Raw genomic sequence first — 17468 nt, 5'->3', positions numbered from 1 at the left:
TTCTTATAGTTTTGACGTAATTGTAACTCATTGCTCGATCCTTATAATTTTGAATTAATTGTAACTTAGTCATAAACTTTAACTCTTGCAAATCAATTCTTATAGTTTTAATCATTTTATTTTAAAAATTATAAAAATTAAAATGATTTAAAATTTAGGATTAATATTTTAAATGACTAAACCCTTCTAATCTTTATAAAGATAAAAAATTAAAATACTTTTAATCTTTATAATTTTATTTTTTAAAATATAGAGATCAATATTTAAATGGTTAAAACTATAAGAATTAAGTTACAAAAATTAAAATTTAAGAAGTAAATTATGACATAGTTAAAACTATAAAGATTAAGTTATAATAAATTAAAATTCATGAATTGAGTTACAATTAAGTTAAGACTATAGGGATCAAACTAATTAAATTTTTTAAAATTAAAATACTTGAATATAAAAATTAAAAATTCAATAGCATTTCCATTTAAAAGTCATAATCAGTCTTGAGTTATCAAATTAGGTTTATTCTGAAATGACATTTTCTTAGTTATCTTAATGGAAGGCTATGGGGACAAAGAAAGGCAAAAAAAAGGGGTTGAGATCGAAGAACTCCAGATTGTACATATTTCCTGCCTCTTGCATTTGTTTCAACTTTCAATTCCGCCGCTCGTGCATCTTCCTTAAGGCATCCTCCCCTCCCAGTCTTTCACTTGCCTTCATTACTAAATTTCTCATCCCCAATACTATCTAAACGACCATTCTTTTTCGCCGTTTTTCTTTAAATTTTCTGTTCAATAAACTAACCAATGGAAGCATCGTGTCATTTGTGCCTCCTAATTAAAATAGTTTAGCTAATACCTGAAATATTATTAATCAAAGTAGTTTTAGAAATAAAAATCACCAAAAAAAATACTTTAATAGAATGAACAAGTTCAGATTTTTTAAAAAAATTTGGAGTAACAATGTAAGAAATATGAATTAATTTATTTAATTCAAATTCTTTGATGATAATTTTTGTTCAGAGACATAGGAGTTGGAGCCGTCGAGCAGGGTTGAACCGCGTCGGCTCGGCGGCTCCGACCCACGTGCGCAATCGTCCAAAAAGCAAGTCTTTTTTTTTTTTTTGACCAACAAAAAGCAATTCAATAAAGTGCAATTTAATTAAAAGAAAGAGAAGTTTCAAAGCCCAGCTATTATCCACGTCCCCTCGTTTTGAGGCCATGAACACTGCTTCAAATTCCCAACAATCATGAAACATGCGCTCTGTGACTTCATTCCGCATTCGTTTTTCTTCCTCCTCATCACGCCCCCTTTCTCTCTCTGCAGAGAAAACCCCCTCTTCGATGAGCTTTTCAATTCCACTCCAGAATTCAGTTCCTCAAGATCCCAAGCTTTCGAGATTACTATTGTGGTAGAATCCAAGCTCCAACAATCAAGTTCCTACTATAATTGCTATATATACTTCTGGGTGCTATAACTTTAGGAAGTCCTGTGAAGTTGTCCCCTCCAATCCGGGATTGGGTTGAATTGGATTCATGTTTAACTATATTATTTCTTATGCCCGTTTCGCGATTGGGCCTCTCAGACTTTCACTTCAGCTATTAGATGTTTTTACAGTCTGCTTCTGCTAGCTTTGACTTCTCGCAGATATTTCCTTACGTTTGCCCATGTAGTAACTTGGGTGCGATTAACGGTTCAAGGAACCAGAGTTTTCTCACCTTTCCTATGTCTAGAAGAAGAAGGAAAGGATTGATTGCCAATTCGGGGTATCGCAAATTTCGAAGGAAATGGGGATTTCTCTTGTGCGCAATGCCTACAGATGGTTCTAACCGAAACTGGAATGCTGAATTCGCAAATTCTACTGGACGGGTTGCAAAAACTTTCGTGTTGAAACGGATTTCTAATGAATTGGAGGGGGATGAATTGTCCCAAGAATCGCCGATTCAGTTGAGCTCGAACTTTACCAATTTCCGAGAAGACCCTATTGTAGATAAGCTAAGAACCCAGCTGGGAGTGATACATCCAATACCATCGCCACCAATTAACCGCAACGTGGTTGGTTTGTTTGTATTCTTTTTCTTTGTTGGGGTTGCTTTTGATAAGCTGTGGACCTCAAGGAGGAGAAGCAAGGTTGGTAGCGTAGACACTCGTCGTGGTGTGTGGCCACAGGTGCCCACCAGCTTTTCACTGTTTCTAGAGAAGGATTTGCAGAGAAAAGAGTCAGTTGAATGGGTGAACATGGTGCTGGTGAAGTTATGGAAAGTTTACAGAGCTGGGATTGAAAATTGGATCATTGGGTTGCTTCAGCCTGTTATCGACAACTTAAAGAAGCCTGACTATGTGGAAAGGGTTGAGATAAAGCAATTCTCGCTGGGGGATGAGCCATTGTCAGTTAGAAATGTGGAGCGAAGGACTTCTCGCCGGGCAAATGATTTGCAGTAAGCTGTAGCTTTCATATGCTTCTACGACATTTTCTGCTTATTTCATTATGTTGATTTGCTGAAAGTAGCTGTTCTCATATGCCTCTTTCACATTTATTTCGTTTCAGTCATGATTCAGTTTCTGATCTAGTTGAAAGAGTTGCCTTAATTCATTGAGATGGAAAACATCTTCAAAGGGCAAAATTTAATATGTCAACTTGAAATAGTGGCCAATCAAATGAACATCCATTTATTCAATGGAGAGATAATTTGATAAAAGAAATGATGATGAGGACATAATTGGAGGATAAAATGTTGAATTCGGTTTTGCAAAACTGGCTATGTAGGATCAGTCGCAAGCATAGACAAAAAGGGGGGAGAAGAAGAGCAATAAAGTGAGAGAGGAGGAGAGAATGTAGAAGAAGGGAGGAAAAGAGATACCTAACAAGCTGGGAAGATTTTATTAATAATCAATCAAATAGCCTCCCCCAATCCTAATTACTTAGAGCTTTATATAGAGCTCAAGAGATAACATTTAATGTGTAAGATCACCTAAAGATTGTAATCCTAACTTCCTAACCAAATATTTTAACTGATGAAATCCTTATAGAATATAAAAGAAAACACATTCGTTAGTATATTAAAATCCAATCCTACTTTATATTCCATCTATCCCAAATTATAAGACAACTTTAGAGGTATTTTGTTGTCCCAAAATATAAGATAGTTTGAGAAAATTAAGGTTTTTTTAATAATGCTTTTCTAATATTACCCTTCAAGTGGATAAAGAATTGAAATGGTATTATAATACAATCAATAATGGTTAAATGTGTAGGGACATTTTTTAAAGTTGATAGTTTTGCTTTAAAAAGGTAAGTTTGTAAAGTGTCATTATTGAGCTTTATTTATTGGTATGCGTAATCTTGTTTTAAATTATCTTATAATTTAGAATGGGGGGAGTACATTATTAAAATACTCCTAATCTGATAAAAAATCATATTTTTGGTATTTATGTAGAATTCCTGTACCAAAAGCTAACTTCTCATGTTAAATTTTTAGTCACGGAAAGCCCTTAAGTGGTTCACTGGATATGGCTATAATTCCTTTATTGGTTTGGGGCACATGACTAATATTTCACTCTCTTCCCCATTAGAAGTTATTTTATTTCGACAAATGTCACATCACACATTTTTATGTGATTATATGTTGTTTCCTTTACAGGTTGATGGGTTCTTTAGCTTAGCAAATCAGTTATTATACAAGAAGTCATAAGAAGTTTCAAAAGTTCATGTATAATGAATGATATATCATTTTTCAGAATGCATACCTCACTTGGTTCATTTTAACCTTGCAAGTTGGAGCTAGAGTGTCCTTGGCCTAGGTATTCCTAGCACTTCTTGGTAACACTGGTTTCCCCTCCCCCAACCTTTGTTTAATAAGATGGACAACCCTTCCTCCCTTCCTCTCTCTTTCTCTCAACTGCGGACGGACAACTCTCTTTTATGTCTTAAGTTTCTTTTCTCATATTTCTTGACTAAATTTTGCAAAGAATCTTACAATCATCAAATTATAAGCTCACTCCTACAACTTCTTGTCATATATTACAGCATGAAGTGTGGCTTCCCTGTCTTTGAGTTAATCATTTTATTGCTTGATCTGATCTTATTTTTTACTTCTTTTATGCCCCGTTTGGTATGATGGAATTGAGGCTAGAGAAGTGGAATTTAAAAATTGGGCTATTTGGTATTACGGATCCCACTTCCACTTGGAACCCACTTCCATCAAATTTGATGGAATTGGGTTCCTTGGGTATGCCTATGGAACTGAGATAAGTTCTTCAGAACCAGAAATTTTTAGACAATAATACCCCATATTATGAATTTTATTGACAACATTGCCCTTCTCCAAATCAAAAGGAAACCCTACTGCACAATCAAATCACACTCCCTCTCTCCCTTGAACACTCTGGTTGACACAAAGCAAACCACTACAAGGTGGAGCACGGCAGCGGCGACTAGTCCAATTCTTCCACTTCCTTAAAAATTAGTTCCTTCATACCAAACGAGGCATTAGTAAAGTATTTTGTTCAAGATCCAGTGAGTAACAATGCATTTCTTGATTCAAATGTGGGGATAACGATTTTCTCAGAGGGTGCCAAGTAGATTTTGTTGCATGAAAAATGGGTTTTTCAAGTAGATCCTGCTCTATGATGAATTCAAGTTTAAATTGCTGAAGCCTCAAATCTTTTACTGGCTTCCAAACCTTGAAATCGATCTTTTGTTATGTGTTTCAAGTGGTTTTGAGTTTCTTCTTGGTTAATGCTTTTGGCAATGCCTTGTGCAGTTATGGTAGTGTGGAGTAATCTAAATAATTGTATGTCTAAAGTTATCAGCTTGATATGCAAGTCTATAGCATGTATGTGTAGGTTCTCCTTGTCATATCAGTAATGCTTCATATTGTTGGCATTGATTATTCCATTGGTCCATATACTTTGATCTCTTTTTCAAAATTCAAACTGGTCCCAATACTCAAAAATTTTATATTTTGGGTATATAGCTTTAATATAATTGGGTTCCTAGCATGAATCGTATATTTGTAAACAGATTAATGAGTTGGCACTCAACATTTACTTGCAGTTGTTGCCAAAGACCTAAATGATGTCAATATGTTAAAGGGTGTGTGACAAGACTGCCACAGCAGGTCCCAAATACAAAGTCGAAAACCATTAAAACCCAGTCACAAAAATTTTATATTATAGCGACTAAGTTGTATGGTGAAATTTAGGTGAAATGAATAATTAAACCTTTTTTTGCAATAACTTGTTATTTTCTATAACCTGTTAATTTGCTTTTGTTATATCTATTAATTTAGGTACCAAATAGGCCTTAGGTATACTGGTGGTGCTCGCATGCTGCTGATGCTTTCACTAAAATTTGGCATTATTCCAATTGTTGTGCCTGTTGGTGTTCGAGATTTTGACATTGATGGCGAACTATGGGTAAAATTGCGATTAATCCCAACAGAGCCTTGGGTGGGAGCTGCTTCATGGGCTTTTGTTTCACTTCCAAAGATCAAGTTTGAATTGTCACCGTTCCGTTTATTCAATTTAATGGGTATGTTATAATTTTGTGGCCATAAGAGATTATATTGTTTACCTTTATGTTCTTGCGATTGCTTCCACAAACAATTACACTCGAAATGATATTTTAGGGGTTTTGATAACCTATAATTGATAAAAAAGTTGTGAGGGTGGCTAGAGGAAAGGGAAACTGAAATAAATCTTCTTGTAGAATTAGAATGCCTCAATGCCTACTTGCTAAACACTGCTCTAATGGTGTTTATCCATGATGTTATCAATTTGCTTGTGCTTATAAATTGATGATAGCTGATTCTCTTTGACGTATATACCTCTCATCTACGCTTAAATGATTTGTAATGAAAAAAAACGTTGTTTTCTTCTTTAAAAAAAAAAATTAAAAGCACTTCGGTGGTAAGTTTATATTTTCTTGATTCATGTAGCAAACCCACATGTTAAGTAGACGTTAAACGTCACTGCTAGTCCTTAAATTCACTAACTAGACGAAGGGGATCAAAATTATTTCACCAAAAACTGGGAGATCAAAATTATATTACACTATTATAATTTTTTAATCAATTTTTTATTTAGTGTTTGATTGAAAAGGAAACTTCATTAAGTGAGAAAGGAAAAAAATTTGTAAACAGGAGGATATGCTATCCTTTAAACAAGATGAAAAACTTCTGCAGAGTAACCCTTGTATATAATTCTTTAAGGTTCTTGAGTTTCCCTTCATTTTAAAGACATCAAGTAATGGCAAATGAAGCACATCTCCCTTTTGCTTACCTTCAAGAAATCATCCTTTGATGAGGTCTGCATCTAGCCTTCCCCACGTAAAACCTAATAACCTACAGTGCATGGTTGAAGATCCAAGGAAACATAAAAACAAGTAATTATAATTATCTTTCACCAGACCGTAGGACATGGACTGCTATATTTAAGCGGGGTCAATATCATAAGAAAGCTTGGATTCACTTATCATGTTTCAAAAGTTCTGTTGGATTGAATTTGTTTTGTGAATCCTGGGTAACTCTATGGCTATTGTAGTTTTTGGCCTGCACACATAATGGCTTTGTGATACGGCTATAATTCATAATTGATGGAAAGGGCGTTTTAAACACTAGTTGGATTTCTTCTGTCAGCTCATGAATTTGAAGACTTATCAACTAGTTTTAAGCTATAATGTCCCATATCCCCCTTTTATTATCAGATATTATAATTTAAGAGTGCAAATAGTTGCTTTCATGGTTTTTATGGATCAATAGCTCTTGCATCTAATCTCCATGCATGGCTTAGTGTATAACGTCCATTATCCTTCTACATTTTATTTTACTGACACTTTTGTCTCTTTTCTTCTTGTACATCATTGGGCTTGATCAGCAATTCCGGTTCTCTCGATGTAAGTCCCCATTGTCTTTTATATGTTAAAAGTTCATTTTTTTTATGGCAAAAAAAAAAATGTTAGGAAGTTCATTGGGAGGATTTCCATGAAAACATTCTTCGTATATGTGGTTGTTTAAGTGTTTATGCTGTTTATATTAGCTTGCAACAGAGGAATTATAGAGCTATGACAGTTAAGGACAGTTTCTTATCATTCTATACGTCTATTCTTCTTTCTATCTGATTCTTTCTTATGATCATAATACCACCAGACTTGATATGCAGATGACGTGTAATACTGCTTGCAAAGTTTTCTCATAATCAGTGACCTCTAGTTGTCTTGATAAAACAAAATCGTTTAGTTTCGGTGCTTTCTCAATTTTGGGTTATTATTATTATTAATTTTTTTTTTGGGGCCAACTGGCTAGCTGTTTTTAAGTCAAGAAAGGTCATATAGGAAAGAGCTCTGGGCTCTTAAAAAAATTGCACATGCCAGCTCACTCAAAGACCTCAAGGGAAATAGCCTGTGGGTTAATAGTGGGTGTTCAATACGAAATGCAAAGCTGATGGTGGTAATTGGAAGAGTATATAGCAAGACTGATGATAAAAGGCTTCTCTCTAACCTATGGAATAGAATATCAAGAGACCTCTGCTCTTTTAGCAAAGCAAAATAAATCGCGGTGCTTTTACTTAGAGCTTGTAATCTTGATTGGAAGCTTCATTAACTTGATGTCAAGAATCAATGATGACCAAGCTGAAGAAGCTTACCACTCTAGGATTGAAGAAATCCAATAATAACAACCTGACGCACAAATTGATAAATTATTTATTTAGGCTCATGCAATTCTCAAGAGCATAGTTTGAAAAATTTATGAAAGTTATTAAACAACTTGGGTTTACGCTAGGCAGACAGATCAACTCCTTTCAACTTGGATTTATATGTTGTCATAGCTTGGAATATTTTTTTCTTGTTATTGAAATGGATTTAGTATTCAAACTTTATCTTGAAAGATTTGAGAGTGTTCTTTTTTTTTTTTTTTTTGCCCCTCCTCTCTAATGAGAAGGTAATGTTTTTGGGTTTTATCATGCAGGTTTTTGACAAAACTCCTCACTGAAGATTTACCTCGGTTATTTGTACGTCCAAAGAAAATTGTTTTGGATTTCCAGAAGGGAAAAGCTGTTGGTCCTGTTGCTGCTGATTTAAAATCTAGAGAATTGCAAGATGGAAACAAGGATTTTGTTGGTGAACTGTCCGTCACTCTTGTTGATGCTAGAAAGCTTTCTTATTTTTTCTATGGTAAAAGTTCTATCTTAATTTTTTTGGCCTTTGATAAGTACTCCCTCCAATCCCATTTATTTGTCACTTCCAACATTTGTTGTCAGAAGGAAAATCTTAAAACTCATTAACTGTATCAAAAAATTAAAAGAGTTTCTTACTTTGCCCATATTAAATACATCCTTAAAAGAGTTTCCTACTTTCCTGCATCAACATTGAATAGGAATAAAAGGGAAAAATTGTAATAAATAATCAATGTGGTGCAAACCACAAAACCCCTCCTCCAAGTGCCTTACAAATAGAACTGAAAAGAGTAAATTTATTTCTGGTTCTTGATTTTATTAACTTGACTGGTATATTCTCTCCCTTATATTTATAAGTTGCTTCCAACATTTTTCACCAACCAAAACCAAAAACAAAAAAAAAAACTTAAAACACATCTACTCTATCTAAAAATTAAAGAAACTTCCCACATTGTCCATATTACTTAAAAAAGTTTCCTGCTTTCCTATATCAATATTGAATAGAGGTAAAAGGGAAAAATTTTAATAAATAATCAATGCAGTGCCTTATAAAAAGGACCACAAATCCCTTCCTCCAAGTGCCTTATAAATAGGACTAGAGGGAGTAAATTTCTTTTTTATTCTTGATTTTATTAACTTAACTGGTGTATTCTCTGTCTTGTAATTAAATTTTCTCCCAGAAATATGCCTGCACTGTCATTTATTTCAGCCTCTGAAATAAGCCCACCACCAAGGCAGCGAAATCCTAGGATCTGGAAATGGAAAAGGAAGTTGTTTAGGAATGATTAATATCACAAAAGGAAATAAAATGGGAAATAAGTGTGTTGATGTTATGGAATATCCTTGTAATTAATGCAGGCGTAATCATGGGGATTCTCATAAATATAGGCAATTACTATGTAACGTACGTCGCAGAGGTCTCTGTGTTGTATATATAAAGCTATTCCGATGAATAATATTATGTAAGCATTACGATGTGGTAAATAAGATTAATCAGAAAATGACTAAGTCTGTATACCAAAAATGAAAATAGTAAGTCCATAATTACAGGATTCCAACAATGAGGTGCATATATTAGTGAACTGTAGTCACATTGTTCCTTTTTATTGTATCCCCTATCATTACCACTTTTAAGTTCAATCTATTTTACTTATCCAATAAAAATGAAATATATATTTCTTGATGTTCTACTATCCTCATTCATATACTTCATTGACAGGAAAGACAGATCCGTATGTTATTCTTACCCTTGGAGATCAAACTATTCGCAGCAAAAAGAACAGTCAAACTACGGTGTTTGGTCCCCCTGGTATGCCAATATGGAACCAGGTGTGGATTGCTTGATTTTCTGATCCATCTTTGCATATGTTTATGTGCAATTGCCATGTTTTAACGTACTTACGTATTATAAACTTGACAGGATTTTCATTTGCTGGTTAGTAACCCTAAAAAGCAGAAGTTACACATTCAAGTAAAGGATTCATTGGGATTTATAGATTTGACTGCAGGAACAGGGGAGGTATGTTATACATGGTTAAAAAAAATTTTATGAGCAATATTTTAGCTTATTAAATTTTAATTTATTTTAGAATTTCATACTTAGTTAACTAGTATTTATATCTTGTCCCAGTAATTGCAATCATGTTCAGTTCTTGAACGACATTAATGCTTATTTACCTCTGGTTTTTGAAACTTCTAAATTTTGCCATCAATGTGTCTCCCTAGCAAGAGGTATTGAAAATTTATCGAAGTGTGGTGGGTTAAGAAAAGAATTAATCTGGATTTAGAAAAGTCTAGTGGATTAAAGGGTTAATTACTTGAGGTGCGGCTCAAGTAGCGGGTTGAAGTTTTTTCCTGTGGTTATTGTTTTAGCATTATTGATAGAGGTTAAGAACCGATATTAAAGTACAGAGTCTTTGAGTCCCTCAAAAATTGAATATTTTTCACATTGGTCCCATCCTTTTTCCTTCTTGACTCTTGCTTTCCTTGTCTTCTTGACACACAATCCATACCAAATCTTGCTGACAACCTTGTATCAAAGCATGCCTATTATTGGATAGTTAGGTTCTGATGGGCGTGTTTCAGTTACGGGCCAAGTCTCTTCAAGGAAGAAGCTCAAGAGAAAGGTTGCCACACGTCCAAGAGGTTCTAGGCCTGCCTCATCACTGGTGCTGTTCTCCAATTTGTTATTGCGGCCCCAGGAATAAAGGGAGTCTTTCGTAAGCTTTGAAGAGCTTGGTGGATACTTTCTCCTGTTTTTCCTCTTAGTTAGTCAAGTTGTCGATTTAATTTTAACTTATAGTTCTAAATTCAGCTGGAAGCCATTTGTTGATCTGAATAATGTCATAATTGAAGTTTGTCAGAACAAACTCTAGGACTGATTTAAGCTGAATAACCTCATAAGTAGCTGAGTCTCCTATCGAGAGCCTTGGAAATAAAACCACTTAGTAAATCCCCAACCAAAGTAAATTAGGACAGATATAAAAGGGCCTCCTAGCCCAAGTCTCCTCTATCATTGAAGCCAAAATTCAGGTTTTATTTTCACAATAACAAACAGTTATGATTGAAAGGAAACTTGAACCACACTTTCTCCGTATTTAGTTACCTCTCTCTCGTGCTCTAAATTTTATACTCATGTACAATCCATTTTAAAGGATGTGTTGTTACTATGATGTCACGTTCTTCATAGCTGGAAATGTTTACATGTTTACAGGTTGATCTAGGATCTCTCCAAGACACTGTACCAACAGACCGGGTTGTGGTTTTGCAAGGTGGTTGGGGGTTTTTGGGAAAGGGCTCTTCTGGGGAGCTATTGCTACGGCTAACTTATAAAGCATATGTGGAGGATGAGGAAGATGACAAGACCGACTCCATTGATACAGATGCTTCAGATGATGAGTTGTCTGATTCAGAGGAATCAAGTCTTACTAATGAAAAGGGTGAAAGAGATGCTATGAGTGAAAGAGAGTCATTTATGGATGTTTTGGCAGCATTAATTGTTAGTGAAGAATTCCAAGGTATAGTGGCATCTGAAACAGGGTATGCCAAAACTTTAGATGACAGCTTAACTACAGGGTCTAATGTTTCACGGTCCAATCTTAATGTGGAACCAAACCCTTCAAATTCTGATAGTTCTAAAGGTTCTACAGGTACAACATATTTACAGATTTCCTGCTAAACCTCATCTATCGTGATTATTTATTGAAAGTTGAACATTAATTTATGCTATCTTTCATTTATGATGACCGTTTATTCTTCCAGTTGCAGGGTCAGCCTTATTCTGGCTCGCTGTGATCACTAGCATATCAATCCTAATTGCTGTCAATATTGGAGGTTCAAGTATTTTCAATCCTTAACGCGGTGTTGTGCTGCTTCCACGACATAGATCTGTTCTGTATGAAGTAATTCTTAAAGCCCCTCATCATTGCTTGCTAATTTTGAACGTTTGACTTGGATTATGATTTTTTAAAAGTACCATGTATCTGTTCCTTTGTTTTAGTTCTCCATTACATTTTTTTATCCAATCCATTTGCTGTGTTGTTCTTTTCTTTTTCTTTTTAATACTTATGCATGTTTGGGCTACCAAAACTAAACCAGAGAGTATAGAGGCCACAATTAATGGCCAGTAACATGCCTTTGAATTGATTCGCAGTGCCTTGCAACTCCAGTATTCTTCCCCTTTGAATTATTGATGAAAAATCAAAAGTTAAGCGAGTCCTTGTAACGAAGAAATGTGATCTTTTTTTTTTTTTGGGGGAAATTAGGATAAATATTACATCCGGAAATTCGATGACTGTAACAAAATTATGATGAATACCACTTGTTCATGTAAAAGAGCATGAGGGAATGCTAGTATTTTATTCTACACAAACTGAAGAATCAAGGGCTGTGTTGAGGGCTCTTTTTCCTATTCATCCTTTATCTAAACACGAAAAATATTTATTTTAATATTTTTATATACTCTTACAGAAAAAAGACTTCTTATATAAGCATGTTTAGTTCTCAGTTTTGAGGCCTAAAAGTATTTTTTTGCAAATCCAGTGTGTACTATATGCTTGTTTGGCTGCCTTCTTGCATCAGTTTGCAAAATGAAATCTTGCTGGAAAACTGGGTTTTGCAAATTGGTAGCAAAGCACAAATTGAGTGTTCAGGACACTTGTATAGCCTTAGCACATTATTGGGCTTAACATAAACAGGAGGAGGGTTTTAGACGTTGTCTTGAGATGTCCAGAGGCAATCAAACTGATCTTTGGACCTTTGATAAAGAATTTATACTTTTATTGATGCATTTCCTAATTAAGATACTGGTTCGATGCAATTTTGATTTGTAGTATCTAGTTGATTCCTTGGTTGAGTTGACTAGGCTCTGTTTTAAGTAGCTAATTGCTTAATGCTGCTGCGGGACTTGAAAATTGTATACCATGATTAAAAAAAATTGTGAGCTTTCTACGAAGCGTGACCTGAACACGGAAATGATAAATTTTATTATGTTTCATTTTGAGTACCAAAAACGGTCTGAAACGAAAAGCTTGCATGGTTGTACATGTTATTTACACTGCACTTGTTTTTAGATACTGATCACAAATTTTTTTTTTTCCTCGAAGGGTCGGCATTAGATTATAATCTCTTCGTCATTGTTGATCAACCAAGTCAGTATTTTACGTAGTTATATTTGTTCTATAGCTCTGATGGAGAGTGGCTTATAGTGCGGTAACAAGATTTTAGGCCTTTATTTTCTCAAAGCTACAATGGGATTCATGAATCTCATATCTAATTGTTTATACGCAAGGTTGCTGTTAGAAGGAATAAAGCAACAGATCAGACGGCTTCTCTTCTCAACTGCCCAAGACTTTGTCGATCATCTATGCATATCCCAGCGGACAATGAAAATTTTTTTGAAGTTAATGATACTGCCAGGTTTGGGGAGTCAACCCATGGTTAGGTCTTCCAGTTTAATTTTATCAGAAACTTCGGATAATTGAACTCATAATCGTGTATTTTTTTGAAAAAGAAATTTAAATTTTGAAAATTGTGCTGTTCAATGTTAATATAAATGAGTTATATTACACATATAGGATGATTTTGCATCAGAGTGATATTTAAATTAAAAAAAAATTGAGACAATCCAATACAACTTACTCGGACTCGTTGATCCTTTTTTTTTTTTTTTGGCCAAAGACTCGTTGATTCAAAATACATGATTTACACATAAAAATTGAGACGGGTTTGCTGAACTAGAAACTAACAAAAAGGAATCATTCTTATAGTGTTGATACTATTCTCAAATCATTTAAAACATATACTTAATGGCATGCAACATATAACAGTTTCCCTAATCTTGATGCATACAGCCAACAACTCTACAAGATGTCAGCAATAAGAATAATCCTTCTGGTGAATTTTCCCAGCAACAGCACAGCTGCAAACCAGACAAGAACCTCATAATTTTTATGGGGATCTTTTGCGAATCTCAATCCTCCACAGCATTTTGTACATCAATCACGGAAATCCATTTAGCAACTCATGCTCATGCTAAGTCATACCGGAGATGCTATATAGGTGCCCTTCTATGTTTGGAATAAAACCTTTCTCCATCATTTCAACTCTAACAATATCATAGGTAGTCCGATTTGGTATTAGACCCCTTTCCAACATCTCATTGAGAAGTCCATTAGCTTCCTCCATCTTCACCATTTTACAAAATCCTTTAATTAACACGTTGTATGTAACAACGTTTGCTCGCTTACCTTCTCTCTCCATTTGAGTCCTCACCTTCAATGCCGCCTTGAGATTTCCCCGCATACAATAGCCATCCATCAAAGTATTATAAGTTATATGATTAGGTATCACATCCACATAAAACATTTCATTTAATAACTTTTCTGCCTTTCTTGATTCCCCTACCTTACACCATCCATCTATTAATATGTTATACGTCACTATATCAGGCCTCAAGGCCTTATCCTCCATTTCACTTAAAAGCTCCTTGGCTGCTATCATATTTCTTTTTTTACATAAACCGGCAATTAAGCAATTATAGCTTGAAACATTTGGGAGAACTCCTTCATCTAGCATTGACCCATGCACTGCAAGTGCCTTCTCCATCATTCCTTCCTTACAGTAAGCATCTATTAGTGTATTGAATGTCACAACATTGGGAACCAACCCTTGGATAGTTATGTCATCAAAGAACTCTACTGCTTCCTTCATCATCTTCATCTTACAAAACCCGTTAATAAGAGCATTATAAGTAATAATATTGGGCTTTAAACCCAGGCCCGCCATTTCATTCCACAAAGCAATAGCCTCTTCTAGCTTCCCATTATTACAAAGGCCATTTATCAGTGAGTTGCACGTAACTAGAGTAGGTTTTAATCCCTGTCTTCTCATTTCTTCAAAAGCCTTCATTGCAGCCATCGCATTTTCATCCTTACAAAAGCCATCGATAATAGTATTGAAGGTAATCTCATTCGGACAAACTTTATTAGCCAGCATTTCCTTCAAAATAGCATCAACCTTGTACATTCTTCCAGCCTTCCCCTTCTTACAGTACCCGTCAATGAGAGTATTATAAGTAACAACGTTTGGGTAGAATCCCCACGCCTTGGTGTCTTCAATAGCATCTCCTGCCTTATTCAACTTCCCAGCTTTACAGAGGCCATTAATGAAAATGTTAAATGTGATCAGATTAGGTTTAATCCGCCTTTTGATCATAGCCTTGTACACTTGTTCCACATCGCCAAGTTTATTCTCCCGCACCAAAGCACTCAATAACGGATTGCAGGAATTCAATGATAAATTAAAGCCATAATCTTGAGCTCGCTTGAATGCTTCACAAGCAGAATGGAGTTCCGAATTTCTCACATATGCAAGGATCAACATATCAATTACTATAGCATTTGCATGAGTTGGCTGACTGCAAACCAAAAGGGAATGAAAAATGGAGAAAACTGGATGCTTTTCATTCTTCACAAAATCATCCAGAAAGGACCTCACCACAGAGTACTTTTTGGCACTCAATAAAGAATGTACAACTTTGCCGGTGGTTTCAAGACCATATGGAAGTTTGAGCTCTCTCCGAGACCATTGATAAAACCTAAGAACAAGCTCTGAATCAACTCCTGCATTAAGCAATTGCTCGACAAGTACCATAGGTTGAGTGACTCGAAGATGCGTTTTGAGCTCTGACCAATGTTGTTTCCGTATTAACTCTAAAATAGACAGCATACTAAAAGACTAAAATATTCGACCTGCATGCAGAATACAAAGAATAAGTTAGATAAAAGTTTTATATGTACACATGACATGGAAGAGTTTCCTAAAACATGCAAATCTTACTAAAATTAACCCGTGTGATAGTCTAGTTAGAGTAGTAACAGAATAAAAACTTGTCAACAAAATAATAATTAGTAAGCTCACCTGGTAATCCTACTAGGAGCTATAGGTATGAAGGGGTTATTGAATGTCTCGTGTGTGGAATATGCTCAATTGAAGGCTCTGGTTTTAACTCCAGTCTTTGCAGCCAAGCACTGGTCTTTATATGTTAAGGGGCAACCCTTCATCATTAAAACTGGCCAACTGGCCTTGAAGTGCCTTCCAAAACAGAAAGATATAATGTGCGGCAAAAGTGGTTGCACAAGTTGTGGAGTTGGACTATGAAATTCTGTACCGAAAGGGTAACAAGGATGCTGATGATCTATCTTGTCGCTCTTCTGTGGTTGGTGCTGGAATTTGTCGGGCCCTGACTTCAAAGCTGACCTCAAAGGTTAAGGAAAAATGGCGAGAGGAACCCCAGATTCAGGAGTCCGTAAAAGAAGTAAAGGCATGCAGAGGACACAATTGACACCTTCGGCGCCCTCATCAAGGGTGAGCTCGGGAAATTTGTGGGGTTTAAGTTCACGGCGATGCCTCTGTGACAGTAAGAGGAAGAAGAAGGGATGGGGGGCTTTGGGTGACTGCCTCTCGGCTCAGATTTGGGTGAGACGCTTCACACATGTAAGAGCCGAAGAGTTTTTTTGATGGAAATGAAAAAATAGAGGTGGAAATGGAATCAGGATTACACTTCACATATTGTCTGATCCTTCACTACGATGCTCACCGGAAAAGAAGCTGCAGCCGCTGCCGCAGACTCCGAACAAACGCACCGGCAAATCTTCCATGTCCTCCCTTGACTTCTAAGCGTCTGGTTGTGCCGGAGTCCGAGGATGGGGGTTGGCCTACGGACTTCTCGACGTCTTAAATTGGACTCAATGTAGGCGGCCGAACATACTTCTCCAGCTCCCAGGAAGCGCCACAAAAGGCAACCAAAAAATGAAATCAATTCCGAACCAAAGAGATGTATATCTTCGCAATTAATATTCAAGGAAACTAATGTCCATGGAAACGAAGAGAGAAGTTAAAAGAAAGTAAGAGAGGAACCCAAGTAGATTGTGACGTAGCAAGCCATAAGCGTCAGCCTGTAAGTGGAGAGTATCAAAGCGCTTGCGTCTGATATTTACTGAGTTTGAACCTCCGACCTCCGGAGAAGCGAAGACAAAGCAAATGCGTTTGGCCGTTTAGGGCGGCTCGGAGAAACCACGGCTAACTAGGCAGATCATAGGGTCACGTTAGTCTTGGGCTCCTTCCATCCCGAGTCGGCCTGTCGAGGATTACTTTAAATAAAAAAAAAAAATTGATAAAATCATCATCAATCATGTGGATAAAAAGGAAAAATATTGCACTAATATTGGCTTAATACTGAGAGCTTAGAGGCCCTATACTAAGAAAAAAACTTTGAAGTATATTTTTGCCTTTAAAATATTTGGGTCCAATAACGTAAAGTCCTTGCTGTAATAATATTATTTTTAAGTAATTAAAATGATATAATTTTACTCTGGATATTAAATCTTTGTAAACACCGTTAGTCTATGAACATTATATTATATTCAGGTGTTTAGATATAAAAAACCTAATAAAATTAAATAAATAGAATAAATAAAAAGTAAGTTTTTCGTTATTTGAAAAATATAATAATTTTAAAAGAAGAATATTTTCTTTTTTTTATTAATCCCAAATCCCCCAAATCATGTTACCATCAAATAAAGTGATTTGAAAAATATAATCTTCTTTTTTTAATTGTCCCCAAATCCCCTCAATCATATTCCCATCAAATTAGATGCCATAAATGCAAATTTGAAAATTTCATTTAATTAATGAAAATTTTGATTTAATTAAGCGGAAAGTCAAATAAAAATTAATAGATTTTGATTTGAGGTGATTATGTCTTGATTAGGTCATTGAAGAAATAAAAAAAGTGAAATAAG

At 35.4% G+C, this 17468-nt stretch overlaps 2 protein-coding genes across 7 annotated transcripts; one reads left to right on the top strand and one right to left on the bottom strand.

Annotated features, from left to right (window-relative positions):
• Positions 1-1191: 1191 nt before the first annotated feature.
• On the top strand, positions 1192-13232 carry LOC129323018 (uncharacterized). 5 transcript variants are annotated; one of them, XR_008596345.1, is made up of 10 exons: positions 1192-2429; positions 5283-5524; positions 6868-6886; positions 7959-8164; positions 9386-9495; positions 9587-9685; positions 10880-11315; positions 11428-11567; positions 12771-12815; positions 12956-13232. XR_008596345.1 is itself a non-coding variant. In XM_054969531.1 (9 exons), the coding sequence occupies exons 1-8, from the start codon at positions 1597-1599 to the stop codon at positions 11520-11522; spliced, it is 2040 nt and encodes a 679-aa protein (XP_054825506.1). In that variant the 5' UTR covers positions 1192-1596; the 3' UTR covers positions 11523-11567; positions 12956-13232. The 5 variants fall into 5 exon arrangements, 3 of the variants coding, with proteins under 3 accessions (XP_054825506.1, XP_054825507.1, XP_054825505.1); XR_008596344.1 differs by having other exon boundaries at positions 12771-12876; XM_054969531.1 differs by lacking the exon at positions 12771-12815.
• A 176-nt stretch (positions 13233-13408) lies between these two features.
• Positions 13409-16777, bottom strand: LOC129323019 (pentatricopeptide repeat-containing protein At1g09820). 2 transcript variants are annotated; one of them, XM_054969534.1, is made up of 3 exons: positions 16585-16777; positions 15586-16434; positions 13409-15416 (listed from the first exon to the last, which is right to left on the bottom strand). In XM_054969534.1, exon 3 carries the CDS (start codon positions 15391-15393, stop codon positions 13699-13701), a length of 1695 nt encoding a protein of 564 aa, XP_054825509.1. In that variant the 5' UTR covers positions 15394-15416; positions 15586-16434; positions 16585-16777; the 3' UTR covers positions 13409-13698. The 2 variants fall into 2 exon arrangements, with proteins under 2 accessions (XP_054825509.1, XP_054825508.1); XM_054969533.1 differs by having other exon boundaries at positions 15586-16777.
• Positions 16778-17468: the final 691 nt, after the last annotated feature.

The sequence above is a fragment of the Prosopis cineraria genome, unplaced genomic scaffold, assembly GCF_029017545.1.
Source record: "Prosopis cineraria cultivar Desert tree isolate PC_DT_omini unplaced genomic scaffold, ASM2901754v1 PC10, whole genome shotgun sequence".
Classification (NCBI taxonomy): Eukaryota; Viridiplantae; Streptophyta; class Magnoliopsida; order Fabales; family Fabaceae; genus Prosopis; species Prosopis cineraria.
This window is presented reverse-complemented; position numbering and strand designations above follow the sequence as displayed.